General features: G+C 46.8%; 1 protein-coding gene across 1 annotated transcript in view; it reads right to left on the minus strand.

Moving 5' to 3' along the window:
* Positions 1–248: 248 nt before the first annotated feature.
* The window catches only part of ARHGAP36 (Rho GTPase activating protein 36), a 35,816-nt gene continuing 13,803 nt past the window's right edge, over positions 249–22,261 (minus strand). The window contains exons 5-9 of the mRNA XM_065411382.1: positions 22,152–22,207; positions 18,716–18,866; positions 9,221–9,369; positions 7,009–7,185; positions 249–350 (exon numbers count right to left, since the gene is read on the minus strand). Of these exons, the coding sequence (XP_065267454.1) occupies positions 249–350; positions 7,009–7,185; positions 9,221–9,369; positions 18,716–18,866; positions 22,152–22,207 (635 nt within the window). The remainder of the gene's footprint in view (positions 351–7,008; positions 7,186–9,220; positions 9,370–18,715; positions 18,867–22,151; positions 22,208–22,261) is intronic.

Here is a 22,261-nt window from a genome sequence, read left to right on the forward strand (position 1 = left end):
GGGAATGTTTTGGCGAGAAGGAGGAGCCTGGGGGACAAAAGACTGGGAATTCAGAGGGAGGGGACAGAAAGGGCTGTTGGGGAGGAGGGAGAGAGTGAGGGAGGCAGGAAAGAGAACAGAAGGAATAATTTGCAAAATTGTCACTGATGTTGTGAATTTGCTGCCATTCTGCAAAAAGCTTGGTTTCTGCAAAGCTAATGGCCCAGGCACCCCAGCAGCAGCACTTCAAATTCTTTCTTGACAAGGACTTACAGAGTGGTGTTGAACTTCCTGCGTAAGAGATAGTCAATGACATCAGGCTCTGTCTGAAACAGCCTCCTTAGGATGTCATGCTGCACCTCTGAAGACACCTGCAAGAGTCACAGAGACAGGTAAATATGGCACCTGCTCCTCTCAGAGGAAAAACAAGCAGAAACAACTAAGCCACTACCCTCCAAACACACAAGGGTTTGATGCAAGGCCTAAAGACTTGTGCTGTTTACCCACAAACACAATGCACTGACTTTACATGGATATATTACTTCACACTTTTCCTAGTGAGTCTGAGCAGAGAACAAGGCTGCGTTGTCAAACTGGGAGCTTACTCTGCAGGGATTCCTAGACAATGGGCAAAGTGGATGGTAAAGAATTGATCACTGAACTACTAGGACTGACCAGTGTGGTCCCAGAGCACCATGGGCCCAAACTAACTCTATTGTTGTGGTTGCACTTTCCAGCACATCTTCCTGAAGCCGTGGCTTCTGGGAGATTTCAAAAGGCCTTCTGGGAGCCCATGTGGAATTGTGGGAGAAGATGTCAAACTCCCATAAGTCCATAGGACACTCACATAAGGCCCTAGCAATAGGTATAATTTCTCAGTCTTTGTCTCAAAATAAAGGCCAGGAAGATGGCTCAACTTGCATGCCTTGTCACCCAGAGAGATTCTTGCTGGGGCTTTGAAGTCATCGCCAGGTATCTGTGGTTCTGCAGCATGGTGGCGGAGGAGATTGCTGCAGGACTTGTGGAGAGCCAGAGAGTGAGAGCAGCAGTGAAGGGAGTTATTGTTGCAACTCCACCCCCACACCTCCTCATGGAGCAGTTTATTTTGTACCGCACTCCAGGATGGTAGTCACTGAGGCAGTGATGCACTGCTTAGGGCATCTGCCCCTGACCACAACTGGAAGGACTGAGCTGTGGAAACTCGCTTCCCCAGACAGGTCCTCCTGGGTGCTGCTGTCATGGAAATTTGCATTTAGAGCTGGATGGAGGCTAGTAAATTCAGATCGAATTCAGCAAATAGTTTCGAGCAGTAAAAAAATGGAAAAATTTTTCAAAAAAGTCAAACATTTCATTTCAGCCATTTTGAAATGAAATGTTTGGACTTACAATATAAAAACACAATTTTGTTTAGAAATTTAATTTATTTTGTAAAAAACAAAAACAAAACAAAAAATGAAGAAAAAATTGTTTGGAGTCAAACAAAATGTTTTGTTCAAACTGAAATGATTTTTTTTTTCAGTTTTCTCATTTCAGTGAGAGAAACCAAAAATAAAGGCAGTTTTTGTTTGAACCAAACTGAAATATTTTCAGGATTATTTGGTTTGGCCTCCTGAGCCAAAAAAAAATCAATTTGCTCAGCTCTAGTTGCATGGCATTACATAGAAGTAGCCCAAAATCATGAAATCATGGAAGGCCAATAAAAGTCTTTGAGGGGTTTAAATAACTGGGCTTCCCAATCTGTATTGCACTAGAGACTGAACTCATGTGCCCTTTCTGTGCCTGCAAAGAGACAAACCCAGGAGTACATGGCCAAGAAGGGTACTATTTAGTGACGCAGGCCTCAATGAATCATCACAGCAGGTTCCTGAACATGTACATAGAGTACGAGACCAAGTGCATGATACCAGAATTATTAAAAATGGGCTGAGACTGGAACTGTTTTCCCATAGCACAATATTAATGGGGTCTTCATCGCTGTTTCTGCCATGGCCCATGAAGCCATTCCCAGATTACATACCCTGTGGCGCTGCAGATTCACTTATATGCACAGCTAGTGTGGGATGCTGAAAGTCAAGTGGAGATGGCTGAGCTGTAACAGTTCAGGGACTCACGTGGTGATTGATACATCTTCCTATTGCATCATATGTGTTAAAACAAAGGTGAGTTGGAGTCAGGAGCCAACCACACTTGATGAGCAGCAAAAAGACAAGCCATGTCCCCTAAGACTTATTTCTAACTGGCAGAGCCTGCATTTGGCATGCAGCCCAATTAGAAACACTGTGTGCACTCAGGAACTGGGGATGGAGCATACTGATCACTGAGGTACAGGTACAAGTTACCTCCAGTTGCTATTACAGCTCATTGCTTGTTGTGTTATTGTGGGTTTTTCCTTATGTATTAGATGCAACCTTTTTTACATTTTCCCCTTGATTTGATGTTTAAGAGGAGGAAACTGAGGGGTGGGCTCATACTTTTGCTATATAGATACCTTTCCCCTGCCTAGCCTGGTCATGTCCCTGCATACCATGTTTCATCATCTAGTCAGTGGCCAGCCTTTAGGTTGAACTGACCTTGGTTGTGCTTGGATTATTTTCTTTGTCATCCTTTCATTTGTTTGTCTTCTGCAGTGTCCTCACCATCATAATTTTGTCAATTGTAGCCAATCCAGTACCTTGATTTCACTTCCTACTCTCCTTCTAACTTCTTCATTTGTCTTTAAATTGTTCCAATTTACACCCGCCATCTTTCAAAGAACTCATCTTGACTGCATCCAGCTTTCTGATGTCTGTTTTATTTAATGATGCTGCTTCCAGACCAGTGAGTAACCCTGTTAGCACACTGGTTTGATACATTTTCACTTTGGAACCAAACAGAATGTTTTCATCAATCCATAAATTTCATCAGTTCAGCACTTGTAGCTAAGGCACATTGCCTTTTAACTTCATCCTTGATGGAACCCTTGGTGGAGTGACCAAGCTTCCTCGATACACATAGCATTCTACTTGTTCTGCGACATCACCACTGCTACCTTTCAACACTTTATCTATTACCCTTTTTCCAAGATACAACCACTTCATCTTCTTGGCATTTATTGTACGTCCACAAGGACTAAAACAATTTTCCAAGGGAGCAAAGAGTATTATCATTAATTCAAAGGTGTCTGCCAGTTGTACAATGTCATCTGGATAAGCAAAGGAGCTTAATTCTAGATCCTCCAATGTCACACCCTCCCACTCATCTAACATTCTTACTGAACATGATGAAAAGAACATGATGAAAAGCAGTGGTGATTCCATGCCCCCTTGTCTTACACCAAACTTTGACTTAAACCAGCTTCTTAATTCTTACAACACTACAGGACTCTTTGTACCTAACATTTATAATTGCAATTATCTTATCTGGAACTCCATATGATTTTGCTACTTTCCATAATGCCTTCGTATGATTGATGTCCTCTTCACCCAGAAATATATTTTCTGAATATACTTTATTATACAAACCCAAACACATAGGGCTGCATGTCTTAGAGATGCCGATTGTTTTCCCTGTCCCTATGCAGAGGTGGAATGCCTTTGGAATAGGTGTGAGTAAGCTAGAGAGCAGGCGACAGCTCCGCATGTATTATTGACTTGCATCACTGGACGGGTGATACAAGCACATGTGCAGAAGCTAGTTGCTACAACAGTTGTGTTGTCATCTCCTTTTGAGCCTTTAGGTAGTTTCCTCTGACCCTGTCTGTCCTCATGGGTCAGCTCTTTCTTGGTCCTGAAATAGTCCATCATAAGTTCTTTCTTTGTGCCTGAATCTGTTCTGTCTTTCAAAAGCAGTCCTGATTTTCTCACTGAGCTGGAACATTTCGTCAAAGTTATTTCATGTCACTTTGCAGAGCCTGGAAATGATCTTCGCCGATTTTCATAGTTTTCATAGAATTTAAGGCCAGAAGGGACCATTGGATCATCTAGTCTGCCCTCCTGTATATCACAGGCTATCAAATTTCACCCAAATGTGAGAGATACCCAGGTGATCCCAGTAGGTGATCCGCACCCCATATTGCAAAGGAAAGTGGGGAAAAAACAAGGTCCCTGTCTCTCTGACCTGGGGGGAAATTTCTTCCCAAATAGAAACCTGGCCATCAGTTTGACCCTGAGCATGCGAGCAAGGCACACCAGCCAAACACTTAGAAAGAGAATTCTCTGTACCAGCTCAGAGCACTGCTCCGCCCTGTCTGGTGTCCCATCTGCAGCTATGGAGAATGTTTGATGCTTCAGAGGAAGGTGAAAAAAACCAAACCCCAGAACAGATCTGGCCAATTCTGCAGTGGGGCGTGTACAGGGAGAAATTCTGGGATGACTCTCTGGCCTGTGCCTGCAGGAGCTCAGACTAATGGCCAAGAGGGTCCCTTCTGGCCCATCTGTGAATGAGGATAGTGCAGGTCCCTCTCCCAGGGAGCTGGCACTGCTTGGCAGGGCAGTGCAATGGGGCTGAACCCTTGGCCCTGCCACTCCTCTCCCGCATCCAGGTGACTTGGTCTCAGAAAGAGGTAAGAGGCGAGCAGTTCCTGTCACAGGGCCTGCTCTGTGATTGGCCGTTGCATGATCTGCAGAAGCTGAGAGGGGAGGGGAAAGAGGGAGAGAGTTCCTTGTACGACCTTCTGCCCCACATTCCCCTGCCAGAGCCAATCACGATGTGACCCAGAATGAATCTCTACCACACAACTCATATCAACACAGGTGTAAGGGGACTGTTTTCCCCTTACTAACATTCAGTGGGGGTGTTTTGGTTGGCTAGCTCCCAATACTAACAGAATGGGGAGAGGCCAATGCTTTAGGTCAGCCTGATTGACAGGGCAGGCAGGCTAATCAGGGTGGGTCCCGTCCTCTGCATGAGCTGGAATTGCCTGGGTCAGACAGAGTGAGTCCGAGCTAAGGAGAGAGCAGGGGCCTAAGCTGACCTAGGGAACAGGGCTGTGCCAGCCAGAGGGGCCAGAAAAGCAGCCCAGGAAGCAGGTCAGACCTGGGTAGGGTGACCAGATGTCTGTCCCGATATTTAACCCTTTGTCCCGCATCCCGATCAACGTACGATCGGGACGCCATTTGTCCCGATATTCAGGTAAGGAGGCGAGTGGGAGGGAGACACTGACCCTGTGGGTGCTCTGGGGCTGGAGCACCCACGGGGGAAAATTGCAGCCAAGCTCCCCCCCTCCTCGCCTCCTTCTCCCCCTCCTCGCCTCCTTCTCCCCCTCCTCCCCAGTGCGCCGCATCCCCGCTCCTCTCTCCCTCCAGCGCTTCCCGCCGCCTAACAGCTGTTTGGTGGCGCTTGGCACTTTCCAGGAGGGCAGGGGGAGGAGCAGGGACACGGTGCACTCAGGGGAGGAGGCGGAGAAGAGGCAGTGCAGGGGCGGGGACTTGGGGGAAGGGGATGGAATGGGGGCGGGGCGAGGGCGGTGCAGGGGCGGGAAGAGGTGGGGGGTGGGCGAGCACCCACCCGGCAGAGGGGAAGTCGGCGCCGTAGGGGTGAGTGGCAGGCGGGGCGGTGAGGAGGCGAGCGGCGGGCGAGCGAGCGGGCGGGGAGGTGAGTAGTGGGTGGGGGACTGAGGAGGGACGCAGCAAGCCAGCTTCAGGCCGGGGGATGAGGAAGGGCGCGGGGAGGGGGCGGGACCTGGGGCAAAGTGGGGACGGAGCCTGGGAGGAGCGGGGGTGGACTGTGGGCGGGGCTGATGGCACCCCAACGTATCCCGATATTTCAGTGTGGTGATCTGTTTACCCTAGAGCTGGGAGCAGAGTCACAGAAGCAGCCCACAGAGCAGACCCTGTGCTGGGAGCAGGGTTGCAGCCACATAGACAGAGACACAGCCCAGGGAGAGCAGATCCTGTGCTGGGGGCAGAGCTGCAGCCACAGAGCCAGAGGGGCCAGAGAAGCAGCCCAGGGGGCTGGAGGCAGAGCAGCAGCATCAGTGCTGAGGCCGAGTGGAGCTGGAGCTAGAACAGTGGAGCTGGGGCTGGAGCTGGAGCAGTCTGAAGCTGGGTGCGGTGAGCAACTGGGGCCAGTCAAGGAGGGACCCTGGGCAAAGGGCCCAACACAGAAAGACACCCCCAGCCAAGGGTCCTTGCAGGCCAGACGGGGAGGGGGAGCTTAACCCAACGGGGGGCTGACACTGGGAAGAAGGGTCCCACCACCCAAAGCCCGGAGGTGTGTGGCCACCACCAGAGCGTGTGTCCAAACTGCAGCATCTCTGCAGCACAGCGAGGGCCTGAGAAGGAGGCCTGGGACTTACAAGGAACAGACTGTGAACGGCCCTGACATTCCAGAGACACTGTTTGTGATGTTCCCTGCCACAGAGCGGGGTGATGTGTTTTCCTTTAATCTTTCCCATTTTTCCTTATTCTTTTTTAAATTAATTGTTGATTAAATAACTTGTATTTGCTTCAAATAGTATGAAATGATCAGTGGGTCAGGGAAGTGTCCAGTGCGGAAAGAGCACCCTGCAGTGGGGACACCCTAGTCCTTGTCCTAGGTGACCACAGCAGGGTTGGGGGTCGAGCCCCCCAGGAATCCTGGGCCCAGCCTTGTCAGGGTTACAAGTAGGGTGACCAGATGTCCAGATTTTATAGGGACAGTCCTGATTTTTGGGTCTTTTTCTTATATAGGCTCCTATTACCCCCCACCCCTGTCCCGATTTTTCACATTTGCTGTCTGGTCACCCTAGTTATGAGGACTCTGCCAGACAGGAGAGTGGAAGGGGAGTCCTCAAGGGCAGGGAGGCCTCTGGGTAAAGGAAGTGGGAGTGAGGACTCAGATCCTTCCGCTAGCCCACTTCACCGGGGTAGTGCAGAAGCCAGGAAAGTTCCCCACAATAGCGGGACCATTCCCCCGCTTACATAATGAACAAATCAAGTCTCTGAGGCCAGTTACAAAGCTCTCTACTAAGAAGGCAGGCTGTGGCCGCTGCACCGCTCCACTGCCATGACAGGAGACTGCAAAGAGGAGGGGAAGATTAAGAAATTTCATTGTAAATGCCTCCTTCCCTACCATGAACAAGGCTTCATAGTTCTCAATTAAACTCTGGAGAACGAGGATGATAGAAGCGCTGTTTTCGATTTCCACGGCATGGGCACTGGGGTCTCTCTCCAGAAGCTTCTCTCTTTGCAGCAGGTTGGGGCCAAAAATTGTAGCCAAATTTGAGGCTGTCATTTTATTTCCAGGAATCTAACAACCAAACACAGAAATTAGTGTCAGATATCGACCCAGTAACACAACTCGCTCCAGGTGCTCTCCCTCGCCCCATGACTGAGGCGAAAGGAAGGCTGCTGAGTACCACTTCCCGGGAGAAGAACAGGGTTGGTTCATAGCACGGTGAGATGCTCCTTCTCCACTCTAGTCTCTGCTACCCTGTGAGCAAAGACTCTATCTGCCATTGTGCTTCCACTAGATCAGCAACCAGGCCAAGGAGAATTTTCTGAGCTGGCTTGCAGTGTCTGAAAGCTCCCTCCCTCCCACCTTCTATAAGCATCAGTCCGACCTTTCTACCTGTCCCACCCATGCTGGGATCTCAGTTTCACAGCTCAAATAATAAAGTAACAAATAACATTTCCATAGTCCGTTCCATCCCAAGACACTCTACAGCAGGGGTAGGCAACCTTTCAGAAGTGGTGTGCTGACTCTTCATTTATTCACTCTAATTAAAGGTTTCGCGTGCCAGTAATACATGTTAACGTTTTTAGAAGGTCTCTTTCTATAAGTCTATAATATATAACTAAACTATTGTTGTATATAAAGTAAATAAGGTTTTTTAAATGTTTAAGAAGCTTCATTTAAAATTAAATTAAAATGCAGAGCCCCCCCAGACTGGTGGCCAGGACCCGGGCAGTGTGAGTGCCACTGAAAATCAGCTCGCGTGCCACCTTCGGCACACGTGCCATAGGTTGCCTACCCCTGCTCTACAGCCTATATACAAGAACAATGTCACCTGCCATCTCTGAGGTGGAACATGACAGTTGTTAAACAATACACAGAAACAGTATAGAACAGTTCAGGAAAGGAAGTAGACAAGGAAGTCATATAATATGTATTATGCTCAATTGTAGCTGCACAGGCAATTTAAGTATGCTGCAGGTAATTCATCTTGCCTACAGCCTCTAAATGGAAATTTAGCCAGGATACCAGGGATACTTTCCCAATTCTTGCATGGGATCTTTAAATGACCACAGATGGTCAGGACTTCAGTTGTGTATCTCATCTGGCATAAAGCACCTCCTGCAGCTATCTCAATGCTGTGCTGACAAGTGGCTCCGTGCTGACACAGCAGGAAGGGTGCTCCTGCCTAGTCACTAACACCAAATGCTACTTTGTGTAGGTTTTTCTGGGAATTTTTAACCCAACCTCATTTAGCTTGCTAGATCTGACAGGCTCACAGCACAAGGTGGTATGGCTGGAGGAGCACCGAGGAGCTGGGATGGCTCAGGTTGTTTTCAGTATGGGGGGAGTCCAGATTTCCATGTTTAGCTTAACCATTTAGAACTATCCCTGAAACTGACTGTTTTCAAACCCCCTAGTCCTTGAGCAATGTGAACAGGACTCATGCAGAAGAAGGACTGCAGAGTGCTGGGTGCAGAATAATTAACCAGAGTCCTTCAATTTTGACATATATTGCCATCCAGTATATAGTGCAGGAAACCAGAGGCATAGAAGTACAAGAGTAATGCCTTTTGAGGTCATGGCATAATGTGGGAAGGATGTAGCTTATATGGGATCCAATCACAACACAAAGCCACTATTCAGAAAACATGGGAAATCCTTTTAGAACACTGTACTCTGATGCTGCAAAAACTGGAAAAGTAAAGAGGCACAGATCACTGGCAAGCAACTGCCATTGTCCCTCCTATGTTACCATCCCTACAGAAGATGTCAGGGCAGTTCACAGTCTGTTCCTTGTAGGTCCCAGGCCTCCTTCTCAGGCCCTAGCTGTGCTGCAGTGGTGCTGCAGGTTGGACACTTGGGGGAGAGGGATAGCTCAATGGTTTGAGCATTAGCCTGCTAAACCCAATTTTGTGAGCTCAATTCTTGAGGGGGCCATTTAGGGATCTGGGGCAAAAATCTATCAGGGACAGTACTTGGTCCTGCTGTGAAGGCAGGGGACTGGACTCAATGACCTTTCAAGGTCCCTTCCAGTTCTATGAGATAGGTATATCTCCATATAATAAGATACATACAGTATGGGTGCACAAGCATTTGAAGCCAGTACCTTTTGTCTCTCTGGACGTGTGGAATCCTGGGCATGCTGTGCCACCTTGTTCAGGAACTGCAATAGCTGGTACAGGGTGTCACTGTTACAGGGAGGTAGGAGGTACACCAGCAGCTGCAGCATGGAGAGCTGGGCCATGCGTTCCATGACTATTCAGAGAAAAATGAGCAATTTAAGTTAGACCAGCGACTGACAAGACAGCCTGAATGTTACAGACATTTCACTCTCACGTCAGATTTCCTAAGCAGCCAAACAAGCAGCATATCTGTTGTTTACCAGTTTAGAAACAGGAACCCAGGCTTTCCCATAGACAGGTGATCCCATAACTGCCCTCTGCAGGGTTTCATTCACCTTCCTGTTAGAGACAGGAGACTGGGCTGGATCCAGTCTGTCAATTTCTCTCTTCTTCTGTGCCTAAGAAAGCAGTCTGGGGGTGAGAATCCTGCGGTTCTGAGGACCATCATTCTCAGCAGGATGATTCCTACAACACTGATTGTTAAAACTCACAGGAAGGGACAGTCGTAAGATAACTGAAAACTCATATTGTCAGTCCCTTACTGCCTCCACTAAGATTTATATGAACTGTCCCGTATTGTGAGCTCCTCTTTCCTCTCCACACAGTTTCAGTATCTGTGCCAGTAACAAGCATTTTTAAGACCAGAAATAACCTGTCTGTCCAACTTTCCACCCATCCCTTCTCTACGCCCACTTCAGCTGTGCTCCAACCACCTCACGGCTAAGCAGCCATAGCTCCTAACATTCTGATTGGTCAAGTGGGCTCATTTAAACAACCTGCATTTCAATACAGTCAAATTTCAGGCCATACAGCTAGGCACAAGGAATGTAGGTCACACTTACAGGAGGAGGGACTGTGCCTGGAAAGTGGTGACTCTGAAAATGACTCAGGGATCATGGTGGAGAACCAACTAACCATGAGCTCCAGTGCAATGCAGTGGCTAAGAGGGCTAATGTGAAACTTAGCTTTATAAATATGGGCATGTCAAACAGGAGTAGCTCTATATGCAGCACTGGTGAGATCGATTCTGGATACTGGGTCCAGTTCTGGTGTCCACGCTTCAAAAAGGATGTTGCAAAATTGGAAAGGTTCAGAAAAGGACCACAAGAAAGATTTGAGATCTGGACAAGCCTCACAGTGAGAGACTAAAGAACCTCAATCTATTTGGTTTATCATAGCAAAAAGTCCAGAGGCAACTTGATAATTTGTCTGTAAGTAGTTACAATGGGAGAAGATTTCTGACAGAAGAGAGCTCTTCAATCTAGCAGACAAAGGCAGAAGAAGATCCAACAGCTGGAAGCTAAAACTAGATAAATTCAGGCTAGAGATAATATTTTAACCATTAAGGCACTTAACCATTGGAACAACTTCACTAGGGAAGTGGTGTATTCTCCATCCCTTGGAGTCTTTGAATAAAGATTCACTGTCTCCTTCTAAAAAATATATGGTACTCTAGCTCAACTACCAGATATGGGCTTGATGTAGGAATCACTGGATGAATTGATTTGGCCTATGTTATGCAGGAAGTCAGACTAGATGACTGTGATGGTCCCTTTGGGCCTTAAAATGTATGCATTGATGATGTCAGTGACACTACTTATATGCTTAAGTTATGTATATGCTTAAGTATTTGTTAGATCAGGCCCCTAGGGTCTGATCCAGACCCCATAAAAGTCAATGGTAAAATGATCAGTGATTTCAATGGGAGTAGGATCAGGCTCTTAGCCTTTAGGGAAGGCTGTTGGTGCAGAGTGGGAGGAACCAGCATTATGGGCTCTATAAGTCTGCACAGAGGAGTTTTCTGCTCCTTTCTTTTTTGTTCTCTCAGTGACACATTGTTTTGTCTTTTGCAGCTTTTTTTGGTCAATAATTTTTTTCTTTTCCAACCTTTCATCCATGCCTGCGATGGTGTCTGCCTGCTTATTCCAGCCAGCTGGTGGTCTGGTGACTCAGGCTGCTAATTCTTCTACGACACTTCAAAGATTTTTAATGATGGCTTGAATTTCACCTTTTATAGACCTTATCTTCAATAAGTGTCTTTTGCATCTTCTTCGATGTACAGGCTGTTTACTCAGGGCTAAACTCAATACTGGAGAAGACAGATACATCTTCCTGCTGCTTATTTTATCTGACATTTAAGAAGACCCTGTTGCCTTCTTTTGCCTTTTTTTCCCCTCCTCTTTTTTAAGAGGAAACATTATGCCTTCTGCTGTTCTGCTGCACTTCTGATCTGGAGATCAATACTCCTGTTCCATTTATTCTTGAATGTAACGCCTTTGTAAATAACATAGCAAGAAGGGAGAAACTGCTCTCTGTCTCTTCACAGGGCTGCCCGGTGTCACAGGATGCTCACTCCTCTCCAGGTCTTTCATTTACCACAGAACTTGCCAAATGCCATGCATTTTTGAGAGACAGTCATCTTTTCTTCCTCCTCCCCCTTCCCAGGAGCTCTGGGGAAGGTGTACTGAGCTAAAACCCAGAGACCATGAGTTTTAGTCTCTGCTGTGCCACTGACTGTTAGGATTTCTGTGTGTTTTACAATCCTCATTAACCAAGGCTTCATGCCACTACCTTAGTTATGCAGTTATGCATTTTACATTTATTCAATAATCTGTTTTCACTTAAAATTGTCTAAACCAAAAAGATTAAAAAGCTAACAAGATATTGGGATGCATAAGGGATGGGATGGTGAGTAATACGCAGAATATTAGAATGCCTCTATATAGGGTGGCCTCATTTGCATATTGCATGCAGTATTGGTCACCCTGTGTCCATAAGAAGCTTGCAGAATTAAGATCAAGTGTATCAAAAACTCTCAGTTGAAGAGAGGCTGAAAAGATTGGGATTGTTACCTTAGAAAGGAAATGAATCAAAGGGTACATGATAAAAGTATATAAAATACTGACTGGTCTAGATATAGCAGGTTGGGAAATTTGCCTGTGTTACAAAACCAGACCAAGGGGACAATAATGAAAATGAAGAATGGAAAATTAAAAACCACTAAAAGGACAGACTTTTTCACATATGTGATTAAACTATGGAACTCGCTGCCACAGGAAGTCACTGAGGCCATAATTTAACATGATTAAAAAAGAAGTGAACATTTATATGGACAACAGGAATATCAAGAGTTACCATAATTAATGTCAACAAGTTTTGGAAGGAAAATTAAATCTCATGCTTCAGAGTTTAAACCAATCTCTTACTATTAGGGATCAAAATGAGAGCTCCATGGGGCAGATTATCTCACATCTGCTTACTCGAGGGTCCTTACACCTTCCTCCGTAGCAGCAGGTGGTTGGTCTCGTCAGAGACAGGATACTGAATGATATGGATCCTAGGTCTGATCCAGTCAGGCAGTTCCTATCTTGCTAAAGTAGGTAAGTTTCTAGCCTTTGTGGCTGCAAAGAAAACCTGGAAAATGTGACCTGAATGCAGGCAAAAGGCTCAGAGACCAGAAGGCAAAGGAAAACGAATAGTCAGTATTGTTTAGAAATCTCCTGATTTTTAAGCCAATCTCGTGATTTTTGAGTGCTTGGGATTGATGATTCAGTGGGGATGCAGGTGTCAGAGTCTGTCCAAATGGACCCAGTATAGTCAGCGGGCCTTTGCCACCCCAATAGCTAGGACCCAACAAAATTCACGGTCCATTTTGGTCAATTTCATGACCATAAGATTTTAAAAATCGTAAATTTCATGATTTCAGCTATTTAAATCTGAAATTTCACAGTTCTGTAATTTTAGGGGTCCTGACCCATAAAGGAGTCGTGGGGGGGGCACAAGGTTATTGTAGGGGGGGTTGCGGTACTGCTACCCTTACTCCTGCGCTGCTGGTTGTGGTGGTGCTGCCTTCAGAGCTGGAGAGTGGCAGCTGCTGGCCGGGATCCCAGCTCTGAAGGCAGAGCCACCAGCAGCAGCAGCACAGAAGTAAAGATGGCATGACTTAAATGCTATGCTGCAGTGGCTTACAGCCCAGATACCAACAGCCAGTGTACATGCATACAGGTCACACTGCCTCTGCCCAGTTCCTGTTTGCAGAGTGACTCCAACATCCCCCCCTCTCAGATTTCCCCCAGCCAGACAGTCTCCCTGCATTGTCCAGGCCTCTCCTGGAAGTAATTAGGTTTGCTGCTCCTTTAATGAGACAGAAACAGCAGCTTGTTATCATGAGTCATGACTGTCACTTCAGTTCAATCAAAGCACTGACTTGTCTTTGGTAAGAAGTCAAACATTTATTCAATGGAGAGTGGATTTAAGTGAGTTCAAGTATAGGGGATAGGGATCGAAAGGGTTACAAACAAACAGAAGTAAAAATACACTTTCTAATGGCTCAGCCCCAGCGTAGCAAGCTACAGTCTTTGTTCCAGGTGGTTTCCTCACCAATCTTCCCTTTCTAGCCATGGCTGAGTAGCTCTTAGGCTCCCCAGAGTGCAAGGTGCTGGTTTTCCTGGTCTCCTTGGGTGGAGGATAACGGAGGGGTTCTCTGCCTCTCTCGGTAGAGCCCAATAAACCTTTGAGAAGTCTCTTTCTCCAAGTTCATTGACCCTGCTTCCAGAGGCAGGCAGGCTTCTTGGGGGTGCAGTCCCCATCCCCCACTGAGTTCGTTAAGTGATGCCTTTCTTTCACTTGCATTTTTTTGGCTTTGTTTATCTGAAATGAACATGTGCTTTCCTTTGTCTTTTGTTCCACCTTGCTCAATTTCCATGGGAGAAGCATACAAGCTGGACCCCTATTCCTTTGTCTGGAAAGAACCTGTTTATCAACTCCCCAATGACCTGCCTGCTTTAAACACATTTTAGTCATTAATTGCAGCACAGCTGTGTAATCTGTTGTGGGTTGACCGTACATACATCCCACAAGAACATTAATGAGCCAGGAGTGATTAGTTTTCCAATGACATGTTACATGACACCTTTTAGAGACTTGTTGGCATCCTTTCATCTGTGAGAGACGGTGTGAATTGCAGCCTATGATATAGATGGTATTTTAGAGACAGATTATAGCAATAGTGAGTTGGGGTACACTGAGCAGCTCAGGCCAGCTGCAGCTTACTGCTAGACACCAGGGAGTCCCTTGCCTTCTGGCAGAGGGAGGCTCTTACAGTCACAGGAAGACTTTCAGACACCATATTCCGCAGTCCCTGCCTGACTCCCAGTGTAACTTAGAGCAGCCTCAGGGCTGCTGTAGCTACCACTCTACTTCCTGTGGCCTGCTTGCGGGCCCTGGGAAGCAGAGAGTACTAGTAGCACAGAGCACTCTGGTCACACCCTGACATTGGCGTAGTCCCCATCCTGTGCTGGGGGCTGGGAGAAGGGCTCGGGGAGGATCCTCGGTGTGAAGAAGGCTGTTTCTCCCACTCCAGGGGCTCTTGCACTGCCAAAATTGAATGGCAAGGCTTTAGGAGGAGTGAGTCATGCCCCCATGTGGATGGGCTCGAAGTGAAGGTACATGTGCAGCAGCAGAGCTGGAGCAATGCCCTAGCAATCAGAGACACGCGACTGACAGTAACTGCAGGTTATAACCTCCCAGGGAAGACGGAATGACTGAACTTGGAGCAAAATGTCACCAGAGTGTAAGCAAAACCATTTTGCTGCGGTAGCCGCAGCAGTAGGCTGTGTGCAGCACTAAAGGTGAGGCAAGGCTCTGATCAGTGCAGAGCAGCCTTCACCCACAGAGCAGGGTGACAGTAAGAGCTGAGAATCAGTGTGCGAGTATTTCTACCTCCAGATGCCCAGTTGCTCCACCCTGCTAGCGGGGCGCTTCAGTCCCATGCGGACCAACGGGAGGGGAGCAATAGGGCATGTGCCCAGAACTGGGGAGGGGGTGTTTGTGGGGAATTAGGGAAATAAGGGATTGTGGGTCCCTGTTAAAAGGGGCAGGTTGTCTGCAATGTGTGCCCCAGAGAGGGCTGAGGTAAAGGGAATGTTGATTGGAGCTGGTCAGAATTCAGAATTTCTATTCCATGGGAAATTCTACATTTCAAAAAGGCTTTTGTTCCAAATAGAACAAAAACTAGAAATTTCTATGTTTCCCTAGGAACAGATATTCCTGGAAGATGTCTTGTGAAAAACCCAAAATGTTGCACTTCAATTATTCCAAACAAAATTCAGCATATGGTTGCCCCAACTCTGGGAGATGCTCTGGGCTGCCCCTAGGGAGTTGCAGACCACCTAGGAGCCCTTGGAGTGGGGGGAAGCCTGAAGAGTCCCCTGCCATGGAGCAGGGACCTAGAAGTCTGAGAGTCCCAGCTTGAGCTCCCAGTATTGCCAAGGCTTCCAGGCACCTGGCTGCAGGGCTCCCCATCTTGTGCTGGGCCCTCAGCACTTCCAGGCTCCCTGCCATGGAGTGGAGAACCTAGAAGCCCCAAAAGCCCCTGGGAACTCCAGCTGGGACTCTCCAGGCTTCTAGATTCCTTGCTACATGGGATGGGATTCTCCAGGTTGCCTCACTAATCAGGGGACTCCCGGGATGCCCTGACCTCTTGGGAGTACACGGGCTTCCACATGGGGGAGGGACTCTCTACATGTGTCTAGAGGTTGTTAGTAACAGATGTCAGGAGCATGTGCCCGGGGGCCTGCTTCTATGATGGTGTGGGGCCTGGCTCACACAGCAGCAGCGATACTTTCAGCTCCAGGACTCCTGTATGGTTTCCAAAGGGTGGGTGGGTGAGTGGGTTGTTTGGTTGGTTGTTTGGTTTCAGTACTGCCCCCTCCCCCATACCCATTTGGCTGCTCAGATGTTTCTTTGGTGCAAATTCAACCAGGATCTATAATGGCAACACATTAGCACAACAATCATATAAGGGGGTATCTGGTGACATCATGACCTTATGACCCGGCTTAGCTGGGTTCCATACAGTGGCAAAAGAAGTGCCTCTTTCCCCAGTATTTGGGATGTAATCTGGTTAAGCTTGTTAAATTCCTGGCCAGTAAAACTAGCCTCAGTATGAGGATATGCTCCAACTGAGGAAGCAAAGAGGGGGAAAATCATTGCTAACTCCCCTGCAGATAGAAGCTGAAGACTCAGGGTACATATACATTGGAGCTGGGATATGGGATAAATTTGCAATGTGTCCGGGGTGGGACAGGCAACAACTTGGGCTAGCTGCCCAAGTACCTACCCAGGTGGTCAGGTGTGATTGTACGCAGGTGGCTAGCCCTTGCAACTGCCCATGCTGCCGTGAATACACTGCTATTTTTAGGTGCTACCTTGAGCAGACCTAGCGGGGGTACGTCTATGTAAGCTGGGAATCACACCGCCCAGCACAAAGGTAGATGTACCCTTAGCTGGAGCATGGGTGATGTCCCTTCTCCATACCTCCCTGCCACAGACAACCTTTGTTGCAGTGATCAGCATGTGGAGCAATGACTCCTCCTTCTTTAGCTATGTGATTTGGGCTATTGGTAGGGCCCTATCAAATTCGCGGCCATGAAAAACACACCACGGACCATGAAATCTGGTCTCCCCCATGAAATCTGATCTTTTGTGTGCTTTTACCCTATACTATATAGATTTCACAGGGGAGAGACTAGTGTTTCTCAAATTGGAGGTCCTGACCCAAAAGGGAGTTGCAGGGAGGTCACAAGATTATTTTAGGGGAGTCGCAGTATTATCACCCTTACTTTTGCGCTGCCTTCAGATCTGCGTGGCCGGAGAGCGGCAGCTGTTGGCTGGGCACCCAGCTTTGAAGGCAGCACAGCCAGCAGCAGCGCACAAGTAAGGGTGAAAATAGCAAACCATGCCACCCTTACTCCTGCGCTGCTGCCTTCTGAGCTGGGCAGCTGGAGAGTGGCGGCTGCTGACTGAGGGCCCAACTCTGCAGGCAGCAGTGCAGAAGTAAGGGTGGCAACTTCACTGCTCTGAGTTGGACCCCAAAACATCACATCCCCTTTCTACTCACTTGCTCCCTGCCTCAAGTGCAGGGACAAATTGAGAATCAAGCCCTGTGTCTCCTTAAATGCTTCTCTATTTGTATCCCCAGCTTCACAGCTCTAGCCAGGGCATGCAAACTGTGTTTCTGCACTCCTGAATTCACCCATGCACTGCTTTCTCAGGCAACTCATCTCAGATCACATTATCCTGGGATAGAGCCAGCTCCCCGGTTGCTGCACAGCCCCACAATGCTGGAGTAAAGTTCACAAAGGTTTCTCCAGATAATCGTTATCTGCTGCTGAAATGGGATGTGCTTTTGCGGTGTAATGAAATGTCCTAGAAGCATCATTACTGTTTCCTTGACGCAACCGAACGAGAGGTTGGAAAGCTTTTCTCCAGGCTTCCTGCAATGCAGCAGTTCTCAGATATATCTCACAGGCTATCAGCCAATGGGACGAGGTTTTTGGTAACTCGTTTTCCTGGCAATATTGCTACAGTAGGACATGGAGGAAGGGGATTTGAAACCTCCCCATATTCATCACTTTCATCAGTATCATGCAGGCAACATCCGTACTCTACGTTTACTGTACAAAAATGCTTGGTTCCTTCAGCCATCAAAAGTCACCTCCTATCGGCTGCTCATTTACCTTGCAGCCAGCACATTAGTTGAGATTTCCAAAGCCAGAGAGAGGAGGTGGCTGCCAAAGCCCCATTACTTCTAATGGGAACTGGTCACCCAAATACCATAGGTAGATGCTGACATCTCTTTAGCTTATTGCTCAGGACACCAGAAAATGTCAAGAAGCCACTGTAAGATTGCAGATCTGGTTGTGTACGAGCTGTATAGAGAGGGACTCTCACCTCCCTGCTTCTCGAGGAGGTGTCTCTGCATGGGGACCTCCAAATTAAAATGACCTTTAGAAATGTCATACCACACTGCAAAGCCATGTCTAATTTGCCATGCCTTGGTCTCATCCAGAACCAGTGAATAACAGGGGGTGCTGCTAGTCAGCACTGAGATGCATTGGCAAAGCCATATGGGAGTGCGAGGGCTGGAATAGCAGGACTGGGAAGGGCATGGGGGTTCCAGGACTAAAATAACATGGTCGGGGGAGAGCTGTGGCTGTGGACTGAGGTGCCAGTGACAGAGCTGTGTGGAGGAATTTGCACAAGTGCTGTCTGAATTACAGGTGCACATGATATTATTTGTCAAGTTATGGAGTTTAAAGCCAGAAGAGACCATGAGTTTGTCTAGCCCAGTGGTTCTCAAGCTATTTACCATTGTGGGCCGCATATGCAGCTCTCTGTGTAATGTGTGCCGCATCCACACAATATATACGCTACCTGTATGGCCCTGAGGCTGTCACATGGGCTGCCGCTGTGTGCTGATTGGGCCGCAAGTGGCCCACGGGCTGTGGATTGAGAACCACTGATCTAGTCTGACCTACTCCAGCTACTCCTGTATTGAGCCCAGTAACTAGCCATTCACTTTAATAAGAACTACATTGATTTACAGATTTGTTCTTTAAAAAAAGAAACTCAAGCGCAGCCCTTAGTCCCTAGCCTAGTGAAGTGGGTCCTGGGGTGCTGAGATTCTGGCTACTTACAGGCTGTACTGACAAAGGCTGAGTAGAGTTCCTTGGGAATCAGGGAATCAGGCATGTCCCGGAAAAACTCTTTGAGCAGAGCTGCCACATCGTGGACACAGTAACTATCATCCAAGAAAACATCAAATCCCTGGTCGAATTCTTCCCGCAGCTTAAATAATGGGAAAAAGAGAAAAAGAAAGGAAAAAGGCAAGTAGCAATCAGTCACTCCTCCATCTAGCAGTCTGGGGCCCGTCCCCATGAAGGCTGTGAGCATGCATTTCCCACTGAAGTGAAGGGGATTGGAGTGTGTTCAGTTCACAGAACGATTAATAGATTTTAAGGTAAGAAGGCACCTTTATGATCATCTAGTTTGACTTCCTGTGTAATGCAGGCCAAAGCTGCTGGCTGGACTAGAGAATACCTTTTGGAAAGACACCCATTATGATTTGAAGATGACAAGTGATGGAGAAATTGCTCCAATGGTTAATTACCCCACTTAAAAATGGGCACTTTTTTCTAGTCTGATCTAATTGGCTCAATTGGATCTTGATCTGCTTTTGTCTGCTATTATTAAAGAGCGCTTTGCTGTTAGAATCTTCTCCCCATGCAGAGACTTCTAGACTATGATCAAGTCAGCTTTTAACCTTCTCTTTGATACACTAAATAGATTGACCATTTTAAGTCGCTTGCTCTAAGGCAGATTGTCCAGCCAGCAAATTATTTCTGGTTCTTTTCAGAACCCTTTCCAATTTTTTCAACATCTTTTTTTAAACTGTGGATACAAGAACCAGATGGTTTGTCAGTGGTGATCTTACACATTGACTTGCTTATGTATCCAAGGATCACGTTCAGCCTCTTAACCACAAAATTGCACTGGGAACTAATGTTCAGCTGACTATCCACCAAGACCACCAAGTCCTTTTCTGAGCCACTGCTTTCCGGGATGTAACCCCACCCCCCCATTCTGTAAGTGTGACGCACATTCTTTGGCACTAAATGTATGACCTTGCATTTGGCTGTATTAACATATTGAACATATTGTTCAAATGAGCCCAGTTTACCAAGCAATCCAGATCAGTCTGTACAACTGCCCTGTACCCATTTTTACCACTCCATCAATTTCTGTGTCACCTGCTAAATTTATCAGCAATGATTTTATGTTTTCTTCCGGATCACTGATCAAGATATTAAATAGTATCAGGCCAAGAACAGATCCTTGCAGGACCTCACTAGTAACATCCCCACTGAATGCTGATTCCCCATTTACAATTACTTTCTGAGATCAGTTAACCAATTTTTAATCCACTTAACATGGGCTGCAATGATTTTGTAGGGTACTGTTTTTTTTAAACATAATTTTGTGTGGCACTAACTCAAATGCCTTACTGAAGTCCAAGTATGTGGTGTGAACACAATTTCCCTTATCAGCCAAACTTGCCATCTCATCAAAGCACGTCAAGTTCACTTGACAAGATCTATTTTCACAGAATCATGTGGATTGCTAAAATAACAATGCTACCATTCTTTAATTCTTTACTGGTGGCATCCTGTATCAGCCATTCCACTGGTTTGCCCAGGCTAACCAGCCGATAGTTATACCTGGGTCCCCAATATTCCAAGTCTTGTTAATTATCAACATTATGGCTCAAACAACTCCCCAGCCAATTCTTTTAAAACTCTTAGGTAAGATATCTGATCCTGCAGATTTAAAAATGTTTATGTTCAGTAGTAGCTGTTTAACCTCCTGTCTAGATAATGTTGGAATAGAAAATATTTGTATGAATATGACTATAAATACAGAACAGAAATATCTATAGAATACTTCCTTTTCTGCATCATTATTGACAATCTTACCTTCCCTATATATAACATTACTAGGATTTCTTTTTTTCCTGAAGTATTTAAAGAATTCCTTTTTAATTGTCATTCATTCTACTGGCCAGACATTTTTCACTTATGATAGCAGAGGGGGGGTCTATGTAGCAAAGGCAGAACAAATTCCAATAGCTTGAAGTTGAAGCTAGACAAATTCACAATAAGGAACATACTCTTAATAATGAAGATAATTAACCACTGAAACATCTTACGTAGTGATATGGTGGATGCTCTATCACTTGAAATCTGTAAGGGTTGGATGTCTTTCTAAAAGATAGGCTCTAGCTCAACTAACAGCTATAGGCTTGATGCGGAATCACTGGGTAAAATTCTCTGGGTTGTGTTATGCAGAAAGTCAGACTATAGGATCAGAGTGGTCCCTTCTAGCCTTAATATCTATGAATCAGTTCCAAGAAATATTAGAATAAAGAGAGGGGTGGAAGAACATAGTAGGGGTGATGTCTCTGGCCCCAATAAATCACCTTTGGACCACATATCAGAAGAAAGACTAGCTGGGGTTCACCTTACATAGGGGAATTGCCAGCTAGCATGAAGCCAGCTACACCAACCCTTCACAGTCCCACCCAGAGTAGAGGGCATGATGGAGGCATGGCCACAGCACATAGCAATCCAGTTGTTATGAGCCAAAGTAAGTTAGAGTAGCCCCAAGGCAGCTCTAAGTTATGGCAAGGGCCAAATCAGCCCCCAGTTGCCTCCAGGATAGCTCAGCTGGACCCAAGTATCTAGGCCTGTGTTTCCCTCGGAGTCCTTGTCACTGGTTTCCTAGGCCCAGCCTCTGCACTGCGTTTTCTGCTCCTGCAGGACTACGTCAATGTAATTTTAGACTCCGGTATTCCAAGCCCTACTTTATTTATTCTCTACCCCTCACACATACTCTGGCTTCCTTCTCCTCTGCTTTCTGATCTTCTCAAGTGTCTAAGCTTTAGTCTCGTCTCCTCCCTTCATTGTCTTGTACTCATCCCTCCTTCGCTGGGCCATACCCCACTTTCTTCCTCTCTCCTTCCCATGCTCTCGCCCTTACCCCATTTTCTCTCCCCCCACTCCTCAGCTCCATTCTCTCTTCCTTCTCCACATACTTCTCATGGGCACTGGGCACAGAGACTGCAGGGGCAGCTGCCCTGGACACACAGGAGACAGACTCACTCCAGCCTCTTACTCTGTTTCCTATATCGTGTTTTCTTTTCTCTCCTTGCCTGCCTCTTCCCAACTGCCTCCCAGCAATGCTCTCTTACAGCACCATCCATGCTGATTTTTAATTTGCCTGTGTGATAGAGAAGAGATACAGTATAACTGGCTCAGGGAAGCATCTTCTAGCCCTGGCAGATCCTTCAGGGGGATTCCTGATCCTGCCACATGGGGAGACCATTTTTTTGCTGTGCACACAAGCCAGAATAAAATGTGTTACAGCACATGGGGCTTACAGCTCTGGATACAGCCACATTTAAATCTGGTTCTTATTGTAGAGTAGGCAAGTCTGTGTTCCCATCTCCCATTCTCCCTCTAGGTCCCTGTGGCACCTGTCACCTATACAGATGGTTTGGTGAGTTGGGCACTCTACCTGCTGAACTCTTTTCTTAGAGCTTCCGACACGGAAAATGCCCACAGTCTGGAGTCCTGAAAGAAAAATAGGTTTGTAAACAGCTCTGTATTCAAATGAATTTCTTTACT

This window comes from Emys orbicularis, chromosome 9, assembly GCF_028017835.1.
Source record: "Emys orbicularis isolate rEmyOrb1 chromosome 9, rEmyOrb1.hap1, whole genome shotgun sequence".
NCBI classification, from domain to species: Eukaryota; Metazoa; Chordata; order Testudines; family Emydidae; genus Emys; species Emys orbicularis.